The sequence below is a fragment of the Mauremys mutica genome, chromosome 17, assembly GCF_020497125.1.
Source record: "Mauremys mutica isolate MM-2020 ecotype Southern chromosome 17, ASM2049712v1, whole genome shotgun sequence".
In the NCBI taxonomy this organism is placed as follows: domain Eukaryota; kingdom Metazoa; phylum Chordata; order Testudines; family Geoemydidae; genus Mauremys; species Mauremys mutica.
The window spans coordinates 20,628,425-20,650,523 of NC_059088.1; the positions used below are offsets into that span (position 1 = coordinate 20,628,425).

Here is a 22,099-nt window from a genome sequence, read left to right on the forward strand (position 1 = left end):
GCAAAGCCTTCCTTAAGCCAGGCTAAGCTGGGGGGAGGGATAGCTCAGTGGTTTGAGCATTGGGTTGTGAGTTCAATCCTCAAGGGGGCCATTTAGGGATCTGGGGCTAAATAAATAAATAAATAAATTGGAGATTGGTCCTGCCTTGAGCAGGAGGTTGAACTGAATGACCTCCTGAGGTCCCTTCCAAGCCTGATGTTCTATGAAAGGGGGCTCAGACTGAAGTCTTAGGGCAGCTACTGAGATCCCCTGAATAGGGGCTAGACTGGGAATCAGGAGACCTAAGATAAGTCACCTCCTATCCCACACCTTGTCTGAAATGCTTTGGGGCAGGGACTGTCTCTGTGTCTGTACAACACCCTGGGCTCTGGCTATAACACCACCACCAACATATATCAGCTAAAGTGGGGCAGGAAATCCATGTCCAGCAAGAGCTTTTGCAGCCACTGCTGTGTGGGTTAATCACTATCATGCCAAAGATCTATTTATCCCTGGTGGTTATTGATCTTTCTACACTGCCTAGTTAACCAATCAGAACAAATCCATGTACAGTATCATGACCCCTGTGCTCTGGCCAGGGGTGGGGTTAGAGTGACACTTTCTTGTGAAAGTGGGGAAAGGAGGTTTGGAGTATCTATTATTATTGAAGGGACTGGGACATTAGAATGACCTGGTTTTTCCCCCAGCCCTTTGTGAATTCACAGCATTTAAGGTACCATTAGATCATCCCCTGTGATTGCCTGTATACCACAGTCCTTACGTTTCACCCGTTACCCCTGAGCTGAGCCCAGGCACTGGTGTTTGGCTCAGGAACAGCTTCCAGAAAGGCAGCCAGGCTTGACCAAGAGATGGAGACCCCAGCACTGCTCTTGTTCCAGAGCTTTGTTACCCACACTGGTAAAAACCATGTGCCTTATTTCTAATTTGAATTTGTCTGGTGTCAGTTTCTTGGCTTTTCATATGCCCTGCTAGGGAGAGAGCCTTTAAGTACCTGAGATTTTCTCCCCCCTGTGAATCATAGAATATCAGGGTTGGAAGGGACCCCAGGAGGTTGAAGCAGGACCAATCCCCAGACAGATTTTTATCCCAGTTCCCTAAATGGCCCCCTCAAGAATTAAACTCACAATCCTGGGTTTATTAGGCCAATGCTCAAACCACTGAGCTATCCCCTCCCCGCAGATATGCAGTAATCAAGTGGCCTCTCAGGCTTCTTTTTGACAAGCTAAACAGTCGGCACTCTAAGTCCCTGCTCAGAAAGAGGCCAAAGTAACTCACCATCACAGCATCTGGTGACCTCATGCCTCCCTTGTTGCTAGCATGCTGGAGCAGAACTGATAGGAGCGACAAATGAAACGTAGTGGGGAAAGACTAGGAATTAAATGGTAGACGAAGGCTGGCCCTGGGGTCTGTCACGGGGTCCACTCACCACAGCGGCACCTCCTGCTGGCTGTCACGGGGATTAGCTCTGCCACCCCATGTCCCCTCTCCTGGTGTTGCCTCTTCTGTTGTCATCTCCGCCTGCAGACCCACCTCAATCCAAGTGGTGCAGCGTCCTCTTCATGACTCGGCCCTCCAGTCATGCCACCATCAGTATCCCCCCCTTTCCTGTGTGTGCGGCGGGGGAATCAGTATTGTCGTCCAAATCCTGCCACTTCCCCAGTGGTGGGGAAGGGGTCCCAGGCCCAGCCGTTATTCTGGGTCCCAGCGCATAGCAGCCTGCTTCTGAGCCTCTTTAACTTCTGTCTCTGCTGCTTCGATACCCTGGGCCACTTCCATGAATCCCCAGCATCTTCTTCGCCCTCTTCTCGGGGCATTCAGCCCACTAGTCCCAGTAGCCAGCCAGGAGCTCCCTCATGCTCCCCCGGTCTCTGCTAGCAGCTGCTCTGTCCAAGGTACTACTAATCCTCTCAGGGATCCCTTGCTCATTCCCTGAGTGCCCAGCAGCCGCTGACCGTCTCTGGCCCTGCAGCTCCTTTTATGTGAGCCCTCCTGGGCCCTGACTGGCTGTTCCATGCGGCCTCCCTCCAATTGGCTGCTTCCTGCGCAGCCTCCCTAGGCTGCTTGGAGGACTCACCTCCACTGCTCCTTTCTGGGACAGGGTGTGGTAGGCCCATGAGGCCTCCATTAACCCCTTCCACTCCGGTGTGGGTGAATACCCCATCACAGGACCAAAGCCCTGACCTAAACTAGCCCTTGGACGACAGCGGTTCTGTTTCCTTCTCTACCATACAGTCTCCGTGTGGCCTTGGGCAACTTATTTAGGCCCAGAGTTTCAAAGATACTTACGGCACCTACCTCAATGCGAGTTAGACTTCTGTATTTCTTTGGGGATCTGACCCTTAATCTCTCTGCCTCAGTTCCTTGTCTGTAAAACAGGGAGTGGGGGAAAGTAAAGTTTCCTTTTCCCCTACCCATCATCTGTTTAGACTGTGAGCAATGTGGGGTCCGGGCATCTCACACACTACGTGTCTGTGCAGCACCTGGCCCCATGGGACCCCGATCTCAGCTGGAGCCTCTCAGGGCCACTGTCGTACAAATAAATAAGAATAGGCCTAGCGTCAAAAAGGCCAATCTCTAAGGTTTGAAAGGATCTGATGCATTGGCTTTGGGGTCCTTTTCTGGGTCTCTGGAGAGTCTTCAGGCTGAAAAAAATACAATCTGAGGACTTTTGAGGACCAGTTTAGCAGCCTGGGGAAGTTCCTTGGGGTAAGATTAGAGTCATAACTGTAACATCCTCTCCTAGTAATGACACCTGCCCTGAACCCAGGACACACCCTCAGCCTGTGAGCGCTCAGGCTGCTTCAAGGATCTAGGGAGTCGGTCACATATGGGTCATTTCCAAATAAGATCAGGCTCCTTGCTTAGTTCCAACTCAGGCTAGAGCCCAGTGGTCTCAGGGATTCACATGCTACTGTACAGAGCTGCCTGGATGTGTGTCATAGGCCCTCTACTGCTAACGGCTAATGGAGATGCCCATTAGCTCAGGTTGCACGGGCCTGTACTGGTAGAGAAGGAGATTCACATCTGGCTTCCTTCCCATTTTGAAAGGGATGATCAGCCACTTCCATCCCTCCCCAGCTGCAACCCCTACATCCTTTCCCGGACCAGAAAGCCACGTGTCAGGCAGGAGTAGGCTGTGTGTGGCTGGGGGCGGGGGGGAGGTAGGAGAATGGGGAAAGTCCACTGCACATAGGCCCACCCCTCTCCTGCACCAGACTGTGGAAAAATTAATTCCACCTGAGGATACTTTGCAGCTCCACACCCTTAACCTGTGGAACCCGCTCAACACACACACCTTGAGGATGGTCCTATTGGCAAAACAGGGGAAGGCTTCAGTGATAGATAGATAGATAAGGTGTTTGGGGATAGAGAGAGATCAAAAGAGATGGGTGTATGAAGAGAGAGAGGTATAAATGACAATCGTTCGGTAGCTAGATAGATTCGTATGACAAGAGACAGACAGTGTCTGCGGGTTCGTCTACACTGCAATAAAAGCCCCACAGCATCACATCTCAGAGCAGGGTCAAATGACTTGGGTTTGTGGGGCTATAAATAGACGCTGTGGCCGGAGCCTGGGTTCTGGGACCCTCCTGCCCCCAGCCAGGTTTCAGAGCCCAGGCTCCGGCCCCAGCCCCAACATCTACGCTGCTGTTTGTAGCCCGACAAGCCTGAGTCAATTGACCCAGGCTCCGAGACTCGGTGTGGCGGGTGTTTCTTGGCAGTGTAGACGGACCCTTTGGGTGAAGTGCTGGCCCTAGTGAAGTCAGCAGGAGTTTTACCATTGACTTCAACGGGCCAGGATTTCCCCTCTTTGTCAGGTAGGTAGCTGGATTGTTTGGTCCGTCTGTCTGCCCGGCAGGTTAGATCCAATGCGCCTGAAAGAGACGCTGACTTTCTGCTTCGCCCACAGGCCTTGTAGAATTACAGTCATGGCCCATCTGCTTCCAGTTACAGCATTTAACAGCTGACAATGCATTTGAGGAGATCACATCCGTGCCCGGGTATTTAATCCCTGGGTCACTCCCCATTTGAAAAGCTGGCACATTTGGTTTCATGACACGACCCAGTGGGAAGGAAAGGGGTCTGCGCATTGAGTTTATCAGGGTAAGTCACTTCAGTTCTAGCAAATCGACGAAGAACTGTCAGGGTTGTTTAAGAAAAAGAAGGCGGCTTGGATTCTAGTTGCGCTAGGAGCTGTACAGACTGTCCCTGCCCAGAAGCGGTGTAGAATCTAAAAGATAATGTATCACTAAGTAATTTTATTATTAAAACTAATAGAATCCTGCCCCCTCGTGGTTAATTTGCAATTTTCTCTTGCAGGCTTCTCCAGTATTTGGAGCGCGCGGTGGAGAAAGGCTGATACGTGAGCCCAGGAATCAGAAGGGCTAATAAACACACTCCAGTGTCCCTGGTGGAGATAGAGGGCAGGATCTCAATCACAAAAATCCCACGGTGATCATTGAATGAAACATTTAACATTCCTAGAGGTAACAGCGAATAGAAACCGCCTCTCGTCTCCCTCCCGTCCAGTTGGCTAAAGTGGCAAACATTCACTAGCTTTAATAATAAATTACTTAGTAATACATTATCCAACCCAGCAATCCGCATACAGGCTGACTGTCTGTCTGTCTGTCTCATCCAGCTGCTGTCCACGCTCAGTCCCAAGGGCCCTCGTTTGAGTCTGATCTCAGCCCATCCTGAGGTGGCTCCTAACCATGTCCCATCCCTTGTGCCCTCTCTTCCAGATGACTTCTGCCACCAAGGTGTATTACAGCCAGACCACCCAGACCGACAGCCGCCCCCTCATCGGCTCCGGCCTGCGCAAGCGGCGCGTGATGACCAAGGACGGCCGGAGCAACGTGCGGATGGAGCACATCGCTGACAAGCGGTTCCTCTATCTCAAGGACCTGTGGACCACCTTCATTGACATGCAGTGGCGCTACAAGCTGTTGCTCTTCTCCGCCACCTTTGCCGGCACCTGGTTCATCTTTGGGGTGATCTGGTACCTGGTGGCCTTGTTGCATGGGGACCTACTGGAGTTCGACCCCCCGGCCAACCACACCCCGTGTGTCATGCAGGTACACACGCTGACTGGAGCGTTCCTCTTCTCCCTGGAGTCCCAGACCACCATTGGCTATGGCTTCCGCTACATCAGCGAGGAATGCCCCTTGGCCATTGTGCTGCTCATCAGCCAGCTGGTTCTCACCACCATCATGGAGATCTTCATCACCGGCACTTTCCTGGCCAAGATCGCCCGTCCCAAGAAGAGAGCTGAGACCATCAAGTTCAGCCAGAATGCGGTGGTAGCCCAACACAACGGCAAGACCTGCCTGATGATCCGAGTGGCCAACATGCGCAAGAGCCTGTTAATTGGCTGCCAGGTGACCGGCAAGCTGCTCAACACCTACCTCACCAAGGAAGGGGACTGCGTCCGGCTCAACCAGGTCAATGTGGACTTCCAGGTGGACACGTCTTCCGACAGCCCCTTCCTCATCCTACCCCTCACCTTCTACCACGTGGTGGACGACGCCAGTCCCTTGCGGGACACAGCCCTGCGCACGGGCGAAGGAGACTTCGAGCTGGTGGTGATCCTCAGCGGCACAGTGGAGTCGACCAGCGCCACCTGCCAGGTGCGCACCTCGTACCTGCCTGAGGAGATCCTGTGGGGCTACGAGTTCAGCCCGGTCATCTCCCTCTCGGCCAGCGGCAAGTACGTGGCCGACTTCAGCCTGTTTGACCAGGTGGTCAAGGTGTCGCCCCTGTGCTGCGTCCACGAGACAGTGCGGTTCGGGGACCCCGAGAAGCTGAAGCTGGAGGAGACCTTCCGGGAGAAATCAGAGCGGGAGGGCAGCCCCCTGAGCGTCCGCATCAGCAACGTCTGATCCTGCCCATCCAACACTGAGCTCCAAGGAGAATCACTTCAGCCTTTCTTTTGAGCTGGTTGTTTCCCCTGGTCTCTCTCTCTCTCTTTCTTTCTTCGCCTCTCCTTCCTTCTTTCATTCATTTCCCCCTTTTCCTTCATGTCTCACGGGGCAACTCCAGTGCATCCACCGGAGGATGGCAGCTTTCGTTCCCCCAAAGGTGCCACTCCTGCTCTCGCTAGTTCCGGGAGCCCCAGGGCCCAAGGGAGCAGCTGGGATGCAACTCTTCCTTCTCCCTTGCCAAAGCATTTTCCAATCCCTCCTTTTCAGTAGCGTGGTGATGGCAACATGACTGTCTGGGAGCACCAGGGCCTCCTGCGGGACAGCTGGTCACCAGCCAGGAGGACTGCATCCTCCCACCACAGAACACTGATTCTGTAGGGCGTGGGGGGGTAACTCTGCCTTCGAACTGACCCCGTCCTCGCCACGCCGGCTCAAGCCTAATGCCCAGCTAACCTGCCAGAAAAAGACAGAGACAGTGCCAGGTGGCTCCAAAAGAAGCTGGCACCTCCCTCCCCTGCCCAGGACCTAGGAACATAGCAATGGCCACACTGGATCCAACCAAGGACCCATCTAGCCCACTAGCCTGTCTCCGACAGTGGCCAGCACCAGCGTCCTCAGAGGCTGAAACTCTGTAGCAATGGAATAAGCTGGTCGGGGGGAAGTTTTCTCCTGACCTCCGCTGGCCCTGAAGCAGATGGGTGGCGAGCCCCTTCCAAAGCCCCTTACTCTTCCAACTCTGGATCTTCTTGCTACACAGAAAAAGGCCCAGTCCTTTTGCAAATCCTGCTAAGCTCCTGGCCTCTCTGACCTTTGTGGCAGTGAGTTCCACCGGCTCACTGTGGGAAAAAAAACATTTCTGTTTAAATTTGCTGGGGGGAGATTGGGGGTAGGATTTTGCCAACAGAAACAATGGATCTCTGAGACCCCTCCCCCCAAACTGTCTCCTTGGGAATGAAGAGAGGGCAGCAAGAGGCTTTGAAAAGAGAAATGGTCCCAGCTCAAAACACCTTCTGCTGTCCACGGGCCTTCATGTGGTCCATGTGCTGGTCTATTTTCCTGGGATGTCGTGCACACGGTATAGGGCCATGACGGGAGATTCAGCCCCTTTGCCTGCTTCTCAGCTGGACCCAGGGCTGGCAGAGCCACACACAGACCCCAGAGCCAGCAATTAGAGAGACTGCACACTGGCTCTGTGTCTCTGCTGCTCACCACCCCGGACCTCTCTGGGGCTTTTCATCGCACCTGAGGGAAGCTGCACTTCAACCGGGACCGGGCGCAGTTTTTGCATCATCAGCTTGGGTTGGCTCTTGTCCGCACAATGGTTATAACACTAAGAAATCTGGCTTGGATTTCACTGCGGTTATCACCATGCTGCAGGCTTGGGAATGCCCGCGGGTAGGCGCTCCCAGCCACTGCTGCCTGCACTCAAGGAGAATCCTCATCAACTCTTAGCAATACAGGGCCTATGATGGGTGGTCAAGCAGTTCTGATTCCATCCAGAAGAGAGCAGCAGTGACAGACACACCAACCAGTACGAATCCCCCGCATTCAAGCCGGAAACCAGCAATACCCCAGTGAAGTTAAAATGAAGGTGGACCCTTACCTCTTCTTTGTACCCGAGCCCCAGGTACAGGCATGCAGCTTAGACCCAGCCTGACCTCCACTGTCCCAAATAGACCTGCTGTGATCTCGTTCTTTATTACTGTAAATTACTGACATCAGAAATGCTGAATCCAGAAGCTGAGGCTATGGGAACCCTGATCGGTGTTAATGAAATGTTTGCTCCCACTTCATCCAGGCTCTCTGATCTGCCGGCTCTCACATCCGATCTTTGTCCCGCATTTCAAGGATCAGTGGTTCACAGCCGGGTTGTGGAAGTCTGGGGACGGAGTGGGGACATTATACACTGATCTGCAGTCCTGTGTCTGTGTTTTGGGTGCCATTTGAAATTGATTTTGTTCCTGCCACATGGTCCCCGTAACAGTTTGCTCGTGGATCAGTTTCTTTCATTTAAGGGTTTTGGAGGGGTTTTTTTTATGATAGTTTTAAAAAGAAAAAAACTTCATCAAATATACACTGACAAACATACACAGTGGAAAAGCGCTAGATTGACCAGGATAGATCTTCTAACTTTTTAAAAGGCAGAGGACTATTCAGGGAACTAACTGTTGGCTGATTTGTTCTCTGCTATGTGAAAACGAAGTGAAACAATGTTTAATTCTCTGTCTCCCTAGAGTCATGGTATCGTGTAAAAATGCAGACAGACTAGTTTAGTTTATTACTGGAGTGATGGTAATAGCTTCCGCAGAGAGTTCTTTTTAATGAGTTAAGAGTTATTTTTTAAACAAAAAACAAAGCTTAATATTTACACAGCAGCCAGTAACAGTTCAGAGCTAATTTGACATTGCTTTTAACATGGCACACATTGTGCTTTACAAAATCCCTAGTGAATAACTGCCACAGAGGCACTTTCCAAAGCTGAATATCAGAGTTGTTCTGCTATTTCCCATTGCAAAATACCAGCAAAGATTTGATCACATGATGGAAACGTCCCACAGAAAACACCACAGTATGATAGATTATCCCTGCTATGATCTCTGGGTTGGTTCAAAAAACCCACAGGCAGGCTCAGATTATTTTAGGGTGACCAGATGTCACAATTTTATAGGGACAGTCCCAATTTTTGGGTCTTTTTCTTATATAGACTCCTATTACACCTATACCTCCTATACCTCCTGTCCCGATTTTTCACTTTTGCTGTCTGGTCACCCTAGATTATCTATTAAATTCTAAAGAACCCTATAATTTCTCTCTTTCCCTGTTCTGTTTCTAGAGCTCAGTGTTAGCTTCATCCCCACAAAACCATACAGAATTTTTCCCATCAGGGATATTAAAGTGCAATTATTATGCCCTGAACTAGCTGCCAGTCAGTTTCAGCGCTGATATTCCCGGAATGCAGAAAAAAATTGTTTGTTTGTTTACAACCATGTAACTTACGAATGTCAGTTTCACATCCATTCCTATCCCTTTAGGCTATGAGGATAATTACAACACGCCTGAGATATTGCCAGGCCAGGGGACTGGAGAGAGCATCTCCTGATGGAGCAGGGAGGGGGCTGGACTGTGATTGAGGCTACAACTTTGCCATGCAAATTTTTAGTTAATTCCATGGTGGAGATGGGGGGGAAAAAGACCCATAGTCACGGAAGAGTCACGACTTGGTTGCGGGGGCGTTGAGAACGAGCCTGGCCTGCATTCACTCCAGAACAGCGGCTCCTGTCCCTGGGGGCGGGGGCTGACTCCCCGTTCCGGGCGGTCGCAGCGCTACTCAGGTTTGGTGCATCCACCTCTCCGGACACACCATACTTGAGTGGCGGAGCGACCATGTGATCCACGTCGCCATGCCCAGAGCGGGGAGGCAGGCTGCCTCTGCAGGGGTCACGGACCTTATTCAAATTCACACCTCCCATGAACACCGCGATGAGTATAAAGGGAGATTCTTTTTGGAGGATGCAGGTGGTTCTCTCTGGCTCTTCAGCTCTCAGCCTATGTCAGGGTCTCTCTGAATTCTGGTCTGAGCTCTTCAGCCCTGGAAGGAACGCTGGCTAGATACAGGCAACCACGCACATCCTCCTGCTGCAATACTAGCTCACCCTGTAGCATCACAGCAGAGCTGGGATCACAGATGTTGCTGAATGACACAGCTCCATGTCCAGCCTCAGTCCAGCACAAAGAGCTTTTATTATTAGCATTATATTAGCATCTATCGGCCCCATCTGCTCCGTGCTGTACATACCCATCGTGAGAGACAGTCCCTGCCCCAAGAGCCAGCAAGCTACATAGACAAAGAAAGGAAAAGCGACGGGGTCAAGGTCATACGTCACGCCAGTAGCAGAGCCAGAGAGAGACGTCAGGTCTGCTGTGGCCTAGGCTGGTGCCTTTAAATATCACTGGCCACGCTCCCCGTCCGCGGTGCTGCCTTCCAGCAGGCCTGCTCCTGCCCCTGCCTCCTGCCCCTGCGGGCAGCCCAGAGTTCAGGCACATTCCACACCCAATTAACTGCTCTGAAGACAGTGCCATGGGCTCCTATGTAGTGGAGCCGGTGCCCCACCTGGGAGCAAAGGTTTCTGTTGCAATCAGCAATACGGCCTTCATTGTGATTGGCAATCAGCTTCCTTTTCCAGCTTCAGCAGGGGGTCCCTCCGGGCTCGATTCCACCTTCACCTGGGTTCTTTCCCAGCACTGTCGCCTTGATGTAAACCCAACTGCTTCCCTTCATTTTCCCAGCCGGCCTGATAACAAAGGTCATTAATGGCCTGTCTCTCCCCTGCAACAGGGGACAGGGCACTGCCATCAGGCCAGCTGGCATCTGAGCGCTTTCTTTCATCCAACGGCCCCAAGAGCTCCGCCAGTTTTACAGAACAATTACAAACTGAGAGCCTTTCACTCACAGTGAAATGCAGCCACCTCTGGGCCGACACTCGGCAGCTGTTGAACAGCTGCATGGCCACGCTGCCCAGCCGTTTAAGGCAGGAAGTGAAGAAGGATTTTTTTATCCAGTTATGGCGGGGGAATTTAGGTTGGCCAAATGTCATTACCCAAGGTGGGATCTGGCCAAAATGCTGAGGCTGATGCACCTATTAGTGCAACACGTGCCATGGGATTTTAAATCATTATTCTGAACTGCGGTAGTCATGGAGCAGGACCCCATCGAGCTAAGCACTGTTCAAACACAGGACAAAGAGATTATCTCTGCCCCAAGGCGCTGACAGTCTAAGCAAATGATTACACACGATTGGGACCTCACTGTTATCTCTCGTCTGCCAAATCAAACACTGGGTCAGGCTCTCAGATGCTATAAAGCAGGTGTAGCGCCACCCAGGTAGAGCCAGCCAGTCTGCACCAGCAGCGTGTCTGGCCCACGGTCTGTCGGGGGATGAAAATAGAATTGTTTGGAAAAGAAACGGCGAGCATCACAAATTCATCATTGTGTCTGAAGACAGGCTGCAATTAAGCTCCAAACTCCTCTCCCCACCTCCAGCTTTTTCCTGAGTTAGAATCTGAAGGCTCTTTACTTTGTGGTGCTGAAACTTTGGTTGCTGGCTGGGAGGAGAATCCCTGGATCACTTCATTTCGAATGTTAGAGCTTCCTGGATTCTAGCATCTGGAGCCTTGTAGCACTTCCTGGGTTCTACAGTTCCAAGTCTTGCAGAATTTTAAGGGTTACGTTCCATTTAGGAGAAAGAAAAAGAATTTTTTTAAAAGCTCTTTCATGTTTAAAGAATTTTCATGGGATTTTTTTAACAGGTTGACAGTTACATTTAATAACTATAAAACATTTCTGTGGAGAAATAGTCCCCTGGGTAGGAAAGCAGATGTCCCGGGGTGGGGGAGAGAACAGGCAAAATTAGAAGAGGGAAGAGGCGTTTGAGAAAGAACATTATAAAACCTTGATGATTTTTAGAAAAGTTGCCCCAAACATGTCTGTATTCTCTCTCCTACCTCTGAGTCCTGGCTGCTGTGTATGTGTGACTTGAGAGAGTCAAAACAGGCCTTTTCTACTTCACAAACCAGGTCACACCGTGCGGCATAAAATCGAGGCCTTGACTTCGTGTGGTCATTAAAACAATGGCTTACCCTTCTCTAGCATATTTCTTCCAAGGATCTCAAACATTCTATAACGAAGTCTGACAACTGTCCTGTGAGGTAGGCAAGGGAAAATGTCACCAACCACAGAAATGCAGCCACCTCTGGAGTGGAACACGGCAGCTAGCACAACAGCACTGTATAACAGCTTTGCATATAAAGTAAAGAAGAATACTGTAACTTTTGGCCATGATACGGGGGTATGCCCAGAGTTCAGGTTTGATCAGGATACCAGAGTTACTCTTAGGAAGAGCACCATGAGATTTTTCACGACAAGATTTGGTCAGGAGGACATCAGTTTCACTTGTACAGGCTGGCGCACACTACAAATACTCCAACACCTCCAGCCTCACAGTACCTCTAGCCCCAGGCTGGGGCCTTCATTCCATTCCTATCCAAAGGGAAAAGCACATGCCACGTAACGGCAAATGCCACTCCAGCGAGCTATCTGCAGAGCTCCCTCCTGAGTAGGACGTATGATCCACCTGGCATCTTCAACACCAAAGGCATAGCCACAGCCTAGTCAGTTAAAGGTGTCACTGCCTTAACTGCTAGTATGAGCAGGCTCAGTGTATATTTATATGGACCAGTCATGGGAGGGGACCATGACACACTTAGCCAGAGGGCTAGATCCAGGCCAAACCAGCTGTAATCCTGGGCCTGATTTTCAGTCTCGTTAAATCCTCTTTACAGTGTGTGTGTGTATGTGTGTGTGTGTGTGTGTGTGTGTGTGTGTGTGAGAGAGAGAGAGAGAGAGAGAGAGAGAGAGAGAGAGAGAGAAAGTGGGTGTAGTCGTAATCTGCAGCCCCTCTGTGCTGCCAGAGCAGTGCAAAGGTGCCAGATAGCATAACTGAGCGAATCCGGCCCAGATAAATTACACGAGGTTACAACAAACAGAGAGGGCCTGATTCCCCATTGCCCAGCCTCTCACGCAGTCACTTACCCCTGGGCAAAGGGGGTGTGGCACTACCCAATCAGAAATAAGAGCGTTTTATGCCCACTTTGGCCCTGGTGTAAAGGGTGGCAGCACATTGGAGAATCTGGCCCACAGGTGCCATATGAAGATACATTTACGCCCCCCTCCCCCGGCCCAGAACTCCCCAAAGTGCCTTTCTGGTATAAACGTTTGAGGCGTCCGATTACGAAACCTGCAGCTGAGCCTTGCCAGAGGAACCTGGGTCACACATGGTCAGATCCTACCGAATTTCCTACCTCCCAGAGGCCCCTTTGAGAGACCCAATCGCCCTGCCCCTGGCATGGCCTTGGCATTCTAGGTCTTGTGCCAACAAGTGAAGCCGACAGCTCCTTTAAAGGTGGAGCCACTGGGTTTAGGCTTCACGTGTGGATTTTTGCAGCATTGATATTTTAAAGACGTATTAGAGGCTGAGATGATGGTAGATAAGAGGTAGATAAGACAGCAAGAGTTCCCAACGCGTGTGATTTTATCGTGATTCTCATGACACCTGGTGCTTTTCTTAATGCCCCAGCTCCCGGAGTCCTGGGATAATACAGGCATCTCAGCTTTTGTTTTGTTTTGTTTTAGAGGACGTTTTCTAGCCCCGGTGGGTGGAGGGGATAGCAGGTCAACGTCGCCCGACTGAATCCTTAGAGGCTCAGTGGCCAAAAGGCAAATAGAAAGGACACAACTTTTACTGCTTTCTTCAAAGTCAATCTCATGAGTTGTAAGCCAACTTCACGATTTTAGGGACCTGTCTCAGGATTCCTGAATGCTCGGGGCTGGCAATGCTGCATCCCTCCTGGTTCCGGCTCAGCTGCACCCTTAGGGCCTGAGTCTCATTTACACTAAGGCCCCTTGGCACCCCCTCTGGCTGCCGAAAAGAGTCTGAAAGTGGCTGTAACTGCAAGTTGCACTTTATACTGCCAAGGCCAGGTGAGGGAGAATCCAGGCCCGTGTCTGTGATGCTCAGAGGCAGAGCCTTGCTACCTCCTGAGCTGAGCTCCTGCCTGCCTCACCGATGTTGAGTTGCTCCGAGGGCTTCTTCTCTTCAAACTCCCGTCACGGGGAACAAAAAGGAAGGAAACAATCAAGGCCCCGTTCTGCTCAAACCAAGGGTTTCTCGCTGTCTGGAATCGCAGCGCGAAGAGAGGCAGTTTGCTAAGCCTCGAATGGGACTGACCTTCCTGTTTCTTAGAACTGTTTGCAAAAGTCCACCCTGCTCTGCACGCTTTGCTTCAGCGCCGTTTGCTTCTAAAAGAAAAGCAAGGTGACCCGCCCTGCAGTGAAGAGCAGCCCTACAATAACAGCCCTTTGCATGCCCCCCCGGCACTCGCAAGCAAACCCCAGCGAGCAGCCCAGCATTCACAAGCAACTCTATGAAAATAAGCAGCCCGACGCGCACGAGCATCCCTACACTAACAACAAACCGCTGCCTGCAGCCCAGTGCCAGCAAGAATCCAGAGGATGTTCCACCCCACGGGACGGGAACTGGCATGGGACAGGCCCTGGACTTTCAGGGGTGGATAGTGTCCTTTAACCTGCTCTGGTGTGCTGGGGTCCGCAGCTCCCGTCCATCGATCAGGCACTCCTGTGGTTATGTCCTTTGGAAAGAGGGAAGCAGAAATACCCGATATTCTCCCGATCCATGTGACACTACTCTCATTTCCACAGACTAAGGAAGTGTCTCAGAGCCCCCCATGCCCTCAGGACCCCATGCTGGCCTGGATCTGCTGAAGGAGGGGGATGGAGCAGAACAGTGTCTCCATCACTTGGAATCGGAGCAGACTAAGGCCACTGCTGTTCTGCCAGGCAAGGGTCCAGCCCACGGGACAGGGGACTGGGATAGTGTTCGGCTGCGTCTGAAATCATGGATGTCTCGCCACAAGAACTGTGTGTCAGCCAGCGTCCTGCTAATCCTAACAGCCTCGCGACAGTGCAGGGAGAAAATCCGTGTGTGGGGACGTAACGTATGGGGATGCATGGAAACAAGCCTGGCGCTCGGACCAACAGCACGCCGTCTCCCCGTGCACTCGCGTGTGTATGCGCACGCCCACGTGCAGTCATGGATGTTCAGATGCTTCCAGAGATGGGGGGCTTCTTATCTTCGTTTAGACTGCTATCAAATAAACAAAAGGGAATTAAATAACCCCCTCTGCTCCTACGCAAAATGGAGAGCATTGGCACATGCAGCCACACTCACACTGACACATATACACGCATGCACACACCCATATACATGCATGCACATACATATATGCATGCATATCCACACACAGAGAAACTACACTGGTTTCTTATAGGAACAGGGATTGAGGAGACAATGTAAGGAGTGAAAAAGAGAGAGGTAATAAGGTGCTTTACAATGATACAGAAACACTACACACACACACACACACACACACTATAGTGTTTCTGTGTTATGGTAAAACACCATCAAATACAGGAATGGTGCTGTATCCATTATTATTAACAGCACGTATTAATCTAGCACACAATACTTCTGTAGAGATATAGCACCTCTCTTTGTATATATACTAAGGTGTATCTAGGCAGATTTTATAATGTTACAGATCTCTATATAAATATTGTGTTCTTTATTAATATATACATTATATATATAAGAGAGGGAGAGAGCCTGTTTATAGCTAGATCCATAGATAATGCTTCGGCCTCACTAGTGCATATTAGAGCTGTGTAAAAGTATTGCAATGAGGCTTTGGGTTTTGTTCAGACAGCCCAGGACTCAGCCCTGGTTCACGAACCGGGGCCAAATTTCAAGCTAGCCTGGGGTTTGTGGTGGAAGCCACTTTGGTGTCGAGTTTGGGGGTTTCCAAGCACACGACTCCAGAGGGCCAGAGGAAGCATGTGGAGAAGATGTTCTTGAGAAGCCCCAGGAGATCCCCACATTTTGGTGCTTCCCATCGCTCCGCTGCACATATTTCTTGAGCCACAATAGCCACAGACACTTGCTGTCTGTATATCGGAGGTGCCTAGGTGGCGGAGTTGAGTGATACAATCAGACGCTGTTGCCATGTTATCTATTTAGCCCAAGCCTATCTAGGTAACCCTTCCATATGGAATCAGCCCCCTCTGAGATTCTGAAGGGCTAAAGGCCAATGGGTTCTACCTTTGTGATGCCTTAGAAGCCAACCCCACTTGGAGATAGATGGGCGCAAGCTTGAGGGAGCCCATATGCTAAGCGACTAATGATGCTGGTGACTGCTAAGGCAGATCAGGGGTCAGGAAGTAGTTTTCAGCTCCCTCTCGGAGCTACATTGTTGTAGAACTGGGCTGGTTTCTTGCAGAAACGGTGTCCAAAGTGATGTAATGTAACGATAGAAAGATGGAGAACGTCTCTGCTCTCCATATAAAATATCTATTGAAATATATAAATCTCTATAAATGAAATATATATATATATATATCTTTATTTTATTAGGGAGATCTAACAGAACTACTGAGCACTTTGTTGTTGGAGGGTTGAGAAGTGGGCACAAGACTCCATCAAGGTCAAGGGACAAATTCGGGAGAGCCAGGGCGAAAATTTTGAATTTTGAAATTTCAATGAGAAGCGTTATCCAAATTTGAAACATGCACAAAAAACCTGTTGAAATGTTGGCAGAAACATTCACTGAAATGCTGACAGCATTTTGTTGAACTATGAGCTCTTGATGAAAAAATTTGTTGCCATTTAGCTGGACATTTTCATTGATATCTGAAATGTTGACAAAAAATTCATTAACATTTCAAAATGTTGATAAAAACGCTGACATTTCAATGAAGATTTTAATTTAAAATCTGGAATTTTGACAAAAATAATTGTTGAAATTTTGATTAAAAAGTCATTGAAATGTTGATGGAGATTTTCATTGAAATATGAAATGTTGACAAAAACAGTCATCAGAAATTGAAATGTTGACAAAAGTCTTTGTTGCAATTTGAAATGTTGACCAAAGAAAACAGGGGGAAAAATGCAACACTTTCACACCATTTTTCACTTGTTCTCAGACCAACTCGAGAGCTGGGAGGCAGCTCATAACAAAATGTGAGAGAGGAAAACTACAAGGGAGAACAGTAACCCCAGGTCTGAGCAAAATGAGAGGGTGTAAGAAATCTGCGCCTAGTTGAGAATTTTACAATGAGAATGTTTAATGGCCATGCAATCTGGGGCCTGAGATACAGATCTGAGCATGGATTTCTCTCCATTTACAAACATTTCCCCCACTTTTGAGCTGGCTTGAATTCTGGGTGAAGTGTCAGTCGTCCCTTGATAAACCCATCCGCACAGCCACTGATGGAAGCTGCATTATGAATGGCACAGAGCACGTTCCTTTGAGGAGGTGAAACAAAGAGGGGGACTTTGCCATTTAAGTTCTATATGATAATCAACCATAAAACCTTGAGACACTGCTAACCTTTTTCTATCACTGTTCTCAGCTGTCGGTAGCCCCTCGGAGTCAGGGTGAGCTGTGATGTTTTAACAAGGAGTTTAATCCACGATTACCAGCAGCAGCAACAAAGCTGATTTAGTGGCATGACAAACTGATATCTGTACTTTGTATACGGACCTGCCGACACACAGGGATATACGTACACCTGCTTAACATTAAAGCAAATCCACTACTGCTCATTTAGTCCATCTGGATATTAACCTATTTGGTTTAAAAAGGAAAAAAAATCGATGTTCATTTTTGCCTGTTAATTACGTACTGTACTGAAAAAAAATTCTATAATATATATATAATTAGGGAAGACGTGTTCTTATCCAGTGGAAAGACTTCACATGAAAAGTCTGATTTTATTGCGGGGGGAGAGAATGTTCTTCTATTTTTTCTCTGTTTGGAAACAAAAAAGTTACTAAATAAAAATATTCAGATTTGAAAATCGCTTTTGAACGGGTCTTTCATTTGCCCTGGTGCATGAAAGGCAAATATATGGAGCCAGGTTTTCATTTACAGTCAGGCCCCTGGACCTCTCTGGCAGTTCATTGTCTGTAGTACGGCAGTGCTAGTGCGCCTGACTGAGAACACGGACGCACAGTCAGCTAGAGACAGCCCTCGCCTCAAAGAACTCACGATCTAAATAGACAAGACAGGGGAAGGGTGGGAGGGTAACATTTCCACAAGCGCCCGACTGACTTATCCTCCTAATGCAGCTATATGGGTTTAGCTAGGCTGGCAGAGTGCAGACCCAGCATGTGCAGACAGGAGTTGTCAGGGTTCCTTCCCCACTCTGAACTTTAGGGTACAGATGTGGGGACCCACATGAAAGACCCCTAAGCTTATTTACCAGCTTAGGTTAACAGTAAGCTGCCACCACCAAGCATGTTCCAAATATTAGGGGAGAGCCACTTGGAACTCTGCCTTCCCCCAAATATTTCCCAAGTCCCTAACCCCCCACACACACACCCTCTCCTGGGCAGATTTTAGACTAATTCCTCCCCCCAAGTCCTTACACCCCTTTTCCTGGATAGGCTTGAGAGTATACCCTCCCCAGTTAGTCCTGGTGAACACAGATCCAAAACCCTTGGAACTTAAAACAATGAAAAATCAATCCAGTTCTTAAAAGAAGGATTTTATTAAAAGAAAAGGTAAAGTTTATCTCTGTAAAATCAGGATGGAAATAACTTTACAGGGTAATCAGATTCAAAGAGCCCAGAGGAACCTCTCTAGCCTTAGTTTCAAAGTTACAGCAAAACAGGGATAAACCTCCCTCTAGCAAAGGAACATTTACAAGTTGAGAAAACAAAGATAAACCTAACACGCCTTGCCGGGCTGTTACTTACAAGTTTGAAATATGAGAAACTTGTGCAGAAAGATTTGGAGAACATGGATTGACGTCCGGTCCCTCTTAGTCCCAAGAGCGAACAACCCCCGAAACAAAGAGCACAAACAAATGCCTGTGTCACCCCCACCCCAACAAGATTTGAAAGTATCTTCTCCCCTTATTGGTCCTTTGGGTCAGGTGCCAGCCAGGTGACCTGAGCTTCTTAACCCTTTACAGGTAAAAGGATTTTGGTGCCTCCGGCCAGGAGGGATTTTATAGAATTGTACACAGGAGGGTTGTTACCCTTCCCTTTATAGTTGACAGGACTGCTGCCACTACGGTAACACCTCCCCACCTCAAATGGCTATCATAGAATCAGAGAATATCAGGGTTGGAAGGGACCTCAGGAGGTCATCTAGTCCAACCCCCTGCTCAAAGCAGGACCAACACCTATCCTGACAGCCATCCTTTTCTACTGCTACACTGGGGGTTTTGCCAGCAAAGCACAACAGTTCGGGGCTGTGGGTTTTTCACACCCCTGACAGACATAGCTATTCCACCACCAGGTTGCAGAGACCTGGCTCCTAGGTCACTCTGGAAGATGGGACTGAGGTCCCTAAATTGCCTGGCTGTTTTTAGAAATTTCACCCATCAGAGTAGCCGAGCCAGGAATAGTATCCAGGTCTCTTGATGGCCAAGCCAGAGCTCTAGCCACTAGACCACACTGCTTCTCCAAGTCAGGCCCCCTTTAAAGCCTCTTTTCCCTGCTAAAGGGATCTGATTATGAATGAGACTCAGACCAGTGTCAGTAACTTAGGGTACGTCGACACTGCAAAGAAAAACCCGTGGCGCCAAGTCTCAGAGTCTAGGTCCAATGACTCCGGCTTGCAGGGCTAAAAATAGCAGTGTAGACTCAGGGTGGAGCCCGGGCTCTGAGACCAGCGAAGGGGAAGGATCTCGGACCCAAGGCTGCAGCCTGAGCCTGAACCTCTACACTGCTATTTAGTCCTGCAGCCCAAGTCCCACGAGCTTGAATCAATTGATCCGGGCTCAGACTCAGCACCAGGGGTCTTTCTTTGAAGCACAGACAGTAAGAATGAGAACCTGGTCTGTGTAGTCCAAGGACGGTGGTGGATTCTCCATCACTCAAAGCCGTTCCACCCAGATTGGACATCTCTTTCTGGAAAAATATGCTCTAGCTCAACCGCCAGATATGGGCTGGATACAGGGATCACTGGGTGAGGTTCTCTGGCCTGTGCTATGCAGGTGAGCAGACTAGATTATCCAGTAGGGCCCTACTGGCCTTAAACTCTATGATTCTGCTCCTGCCACTTGAATGGGGTGGATGCAATCAAGCCCTGAACAAGTACCTTGACTGTGCGTGTTACAGTGACTGGGACTCCCCCGTTCCCCTCCCTCTCAAGCACTTGTGGTTTTGGCAGCTCAGCATCAGACTGCGACATCCATGGCAAGAATTCTAGAGAGCAGCACAGGGGGGACGGGGACTGGGGGGGACGACACTACAGCATCCAGTGTAGGAAGCCAACATAGACACACTGAACCTCCCAGCTCTGCGGGAAGAGGAGGAGCCAGGGGCCTTCTTTGATGTGTGTGGGGGGACAGTTTAATTACTGGAGCTTCTCGGCCTGCCAGTCACAAGCAGCTTTCAAGGGCGTCGTGACCACCCGCCTTCTCCTTAAGGCGAGATGGGAGATGTGGGTAGGTTGTTACATGGGGCCTCGGTAGGGGAGTGGCTGAAAAGAGAAAGTCTGGCCCAGGGCTTAGGGCACAAGCCTGGGAGTTGGGAAACCAGGCGTCAATTCCCTGCTCTGCAACAGACTCCATGTGTGACCTTGGGAAAGTCATTTAGCCTCACCGTGCTTCGGTTTCCCCATTGTACAGTGGGATTCATAGCGCTGTCCTACCTCACAGGGGGTGTCGTGAAGAGAACTACATTCCAGTCTGTGAGGTGCTCAGCTACTGGGGCAGGCAGGTAACTAGCATGGCCAGCAGCATTGACCTAGCTTCATGGTCGGTTCCTCCGTTCTCCACCACTTGGGGTCGTAACAGCCAGACCAGAGCTCTGCTCTAGCTACCCCCAGTCACGGGGTTCAGTGCAGGAATGAAAGATTCACTCTACCTCAGCGGGAGGGGGTGGCAGGAATTCCTGGGTGAAATCTGCCATCATGGTCCCTTCTGGTCTTCATGTCTACGAATTCCTAAGAGAGCACCAGACAAGGTTAGCCCATAAATGGGTTCGATCCAGCCCTGCCTTCTGCAGAGCCCCCTCCCAGAGGTGGGACTGCCCTGAAAGAGAGCAGTGCTGGTCAGGGAGCTGCGGGGGGATGTGTGCAGCTTTAGCATGACCTCTAGACGGGCAGGGGCACTTAGGCAGCCCTGGTAACATGTTAAAGCTGCCACCTGGGGAAGGTGGCAATGAATCCCCACCTGTGCACAGCACCCCCTGCTGGAGAAGGGAAGTGCCAGCAGGGGGCAAACTGAGCCCAGTGTTTGCACACTCCTTGGCCAGAGGCTGGGCTCATTGGGGGTGCCGTGGAGGCATCAGGACTCACATTACTCCTTGGCACCCCCTTTTCGCTTGTCCAGGGATTAAAGTCGATTTAAACACCAGGGGAGCTGCTATTGCACCGTCCCCGGGCAGCCAGAGGCTCTTTCTCCCAGCCAGGCAAGTGAAGTTCTCCTCCGCCTTAGTAGAGGTGGAAGGTCCATTTCTCCTTCTCCTCCTTCCTCCACTCTCTGCTGGCAGCGGCTCAGCTCTGCAGGAAGCACTGGCCAGCTCTCTGCCCCAGCAAGGAACCAGCACTATGAGCTGTGGCCTTCACGGGGTCACAGTGCACCTGGGTGCGCCAGGCCAGCATGTGGAACACCATGTCACTAAGTTCCTGGAGGACAGGTCTATATGGCTATTCGCCAAGATGGTCGGGGACACAACCCCATGCTCTGGGTATCCCGACCCCTCTGACTGCCAGAAGTTGGGAGCAGATGACAGGGGATGGCTCACTTGGTATTTGCCCTGTTCTGTTCATTCCCTCTGAAGCACCTGGCATTGGCCACTGTCCGAAGACAGGATGCTGGGCTAGATGGACCATTGGTCTGACCCAGTGTGGCCGTTCTTATGCCTAGCCCACGCCACACTTGTGTCACTAAGACAGCATTTCAGGGGACCCAGGGATCTCTTGAAAGTCCACGTGGTAGATACACAATGCCAAGGACTGACCCGCGGCCCTCCAGAGCTAAATGCATGTGTTTCTGCAGCTTGAGCTAAAGATTCTGGCTGTAACTGGCTCTCATTCGCTCTGGCTCGAGGTGGAGTGAGGGACACACATCGTACACTGGCCAGTTTGTCACACCTCTACAAAGGCGATCTATGCTCTTCATAGAGGTTGGCCTTGACAGCTCTCTAAGCCCCACCCCACCTGGGCTGCTAGACATCACCTTGTCCCAAGGATTCCCGCTCACCAGCAGCACTAGAGATAGAGAGGGCTTCCCCCAGGCTCACCATCCTGCTTGAGCCCACTCAGCAGCAGCTGCTTCCATGGCCTACCCAGGGTCCGTTTCTTTATGGCTGCATCAAAACCCTCTCCACTCTCACAGATCAGACCAGGATGTGCAGAGAAGAGGCCATAAAAGTTGGGGGAGGTAAGAACGAGTTTGTCTCTTTAATGGAGAATGGGGAGGGAGTAACGATTAACGCGGGTCAAACTAGTCCCTCTGAATTTAGCAGCATGAGTGGTTATTAAATCGTTCCTGAACCTGACCAGACTTCTGTAAATGTATGTAATTC

At 50.2% G+C, this 22,099-nt stretch overlaps 1 protein-coding gene across 3 annotated transcripts in view; it reads left to right on the top strand.

Annotated features, from left to right (window-relative positions):
- Nucleotides 1-7,815, top strand: part of KCNJ10 (potassium inwardly rectifying channel subfamily J member 10) — a 50,728-nt gene extending 42,913 nt beyond the window's left edge. For 2 of the 3 annotated variants that reach the window (XM_044990765.1, XM_044990766.1), the window contains exon 2: nt 4,746-7,815. In XM_044990765.1, the coding sequence (XP_044846700.1) occupies nt 4,746-5,882 (1,137 nt within the window). In that variant the 3' untranslated portion in view covers nt 5,883-7,815. Of the gene's footprint in view, nt 1-4,463; nt 4,488-4,745 lie in introns of those variants that run through there. The other variant, XM_044990764.1, reaches the window with a different exon arrangement.
- Nucleotides 7,816-22,099: the final 14,284 nt, after the last annotated feature.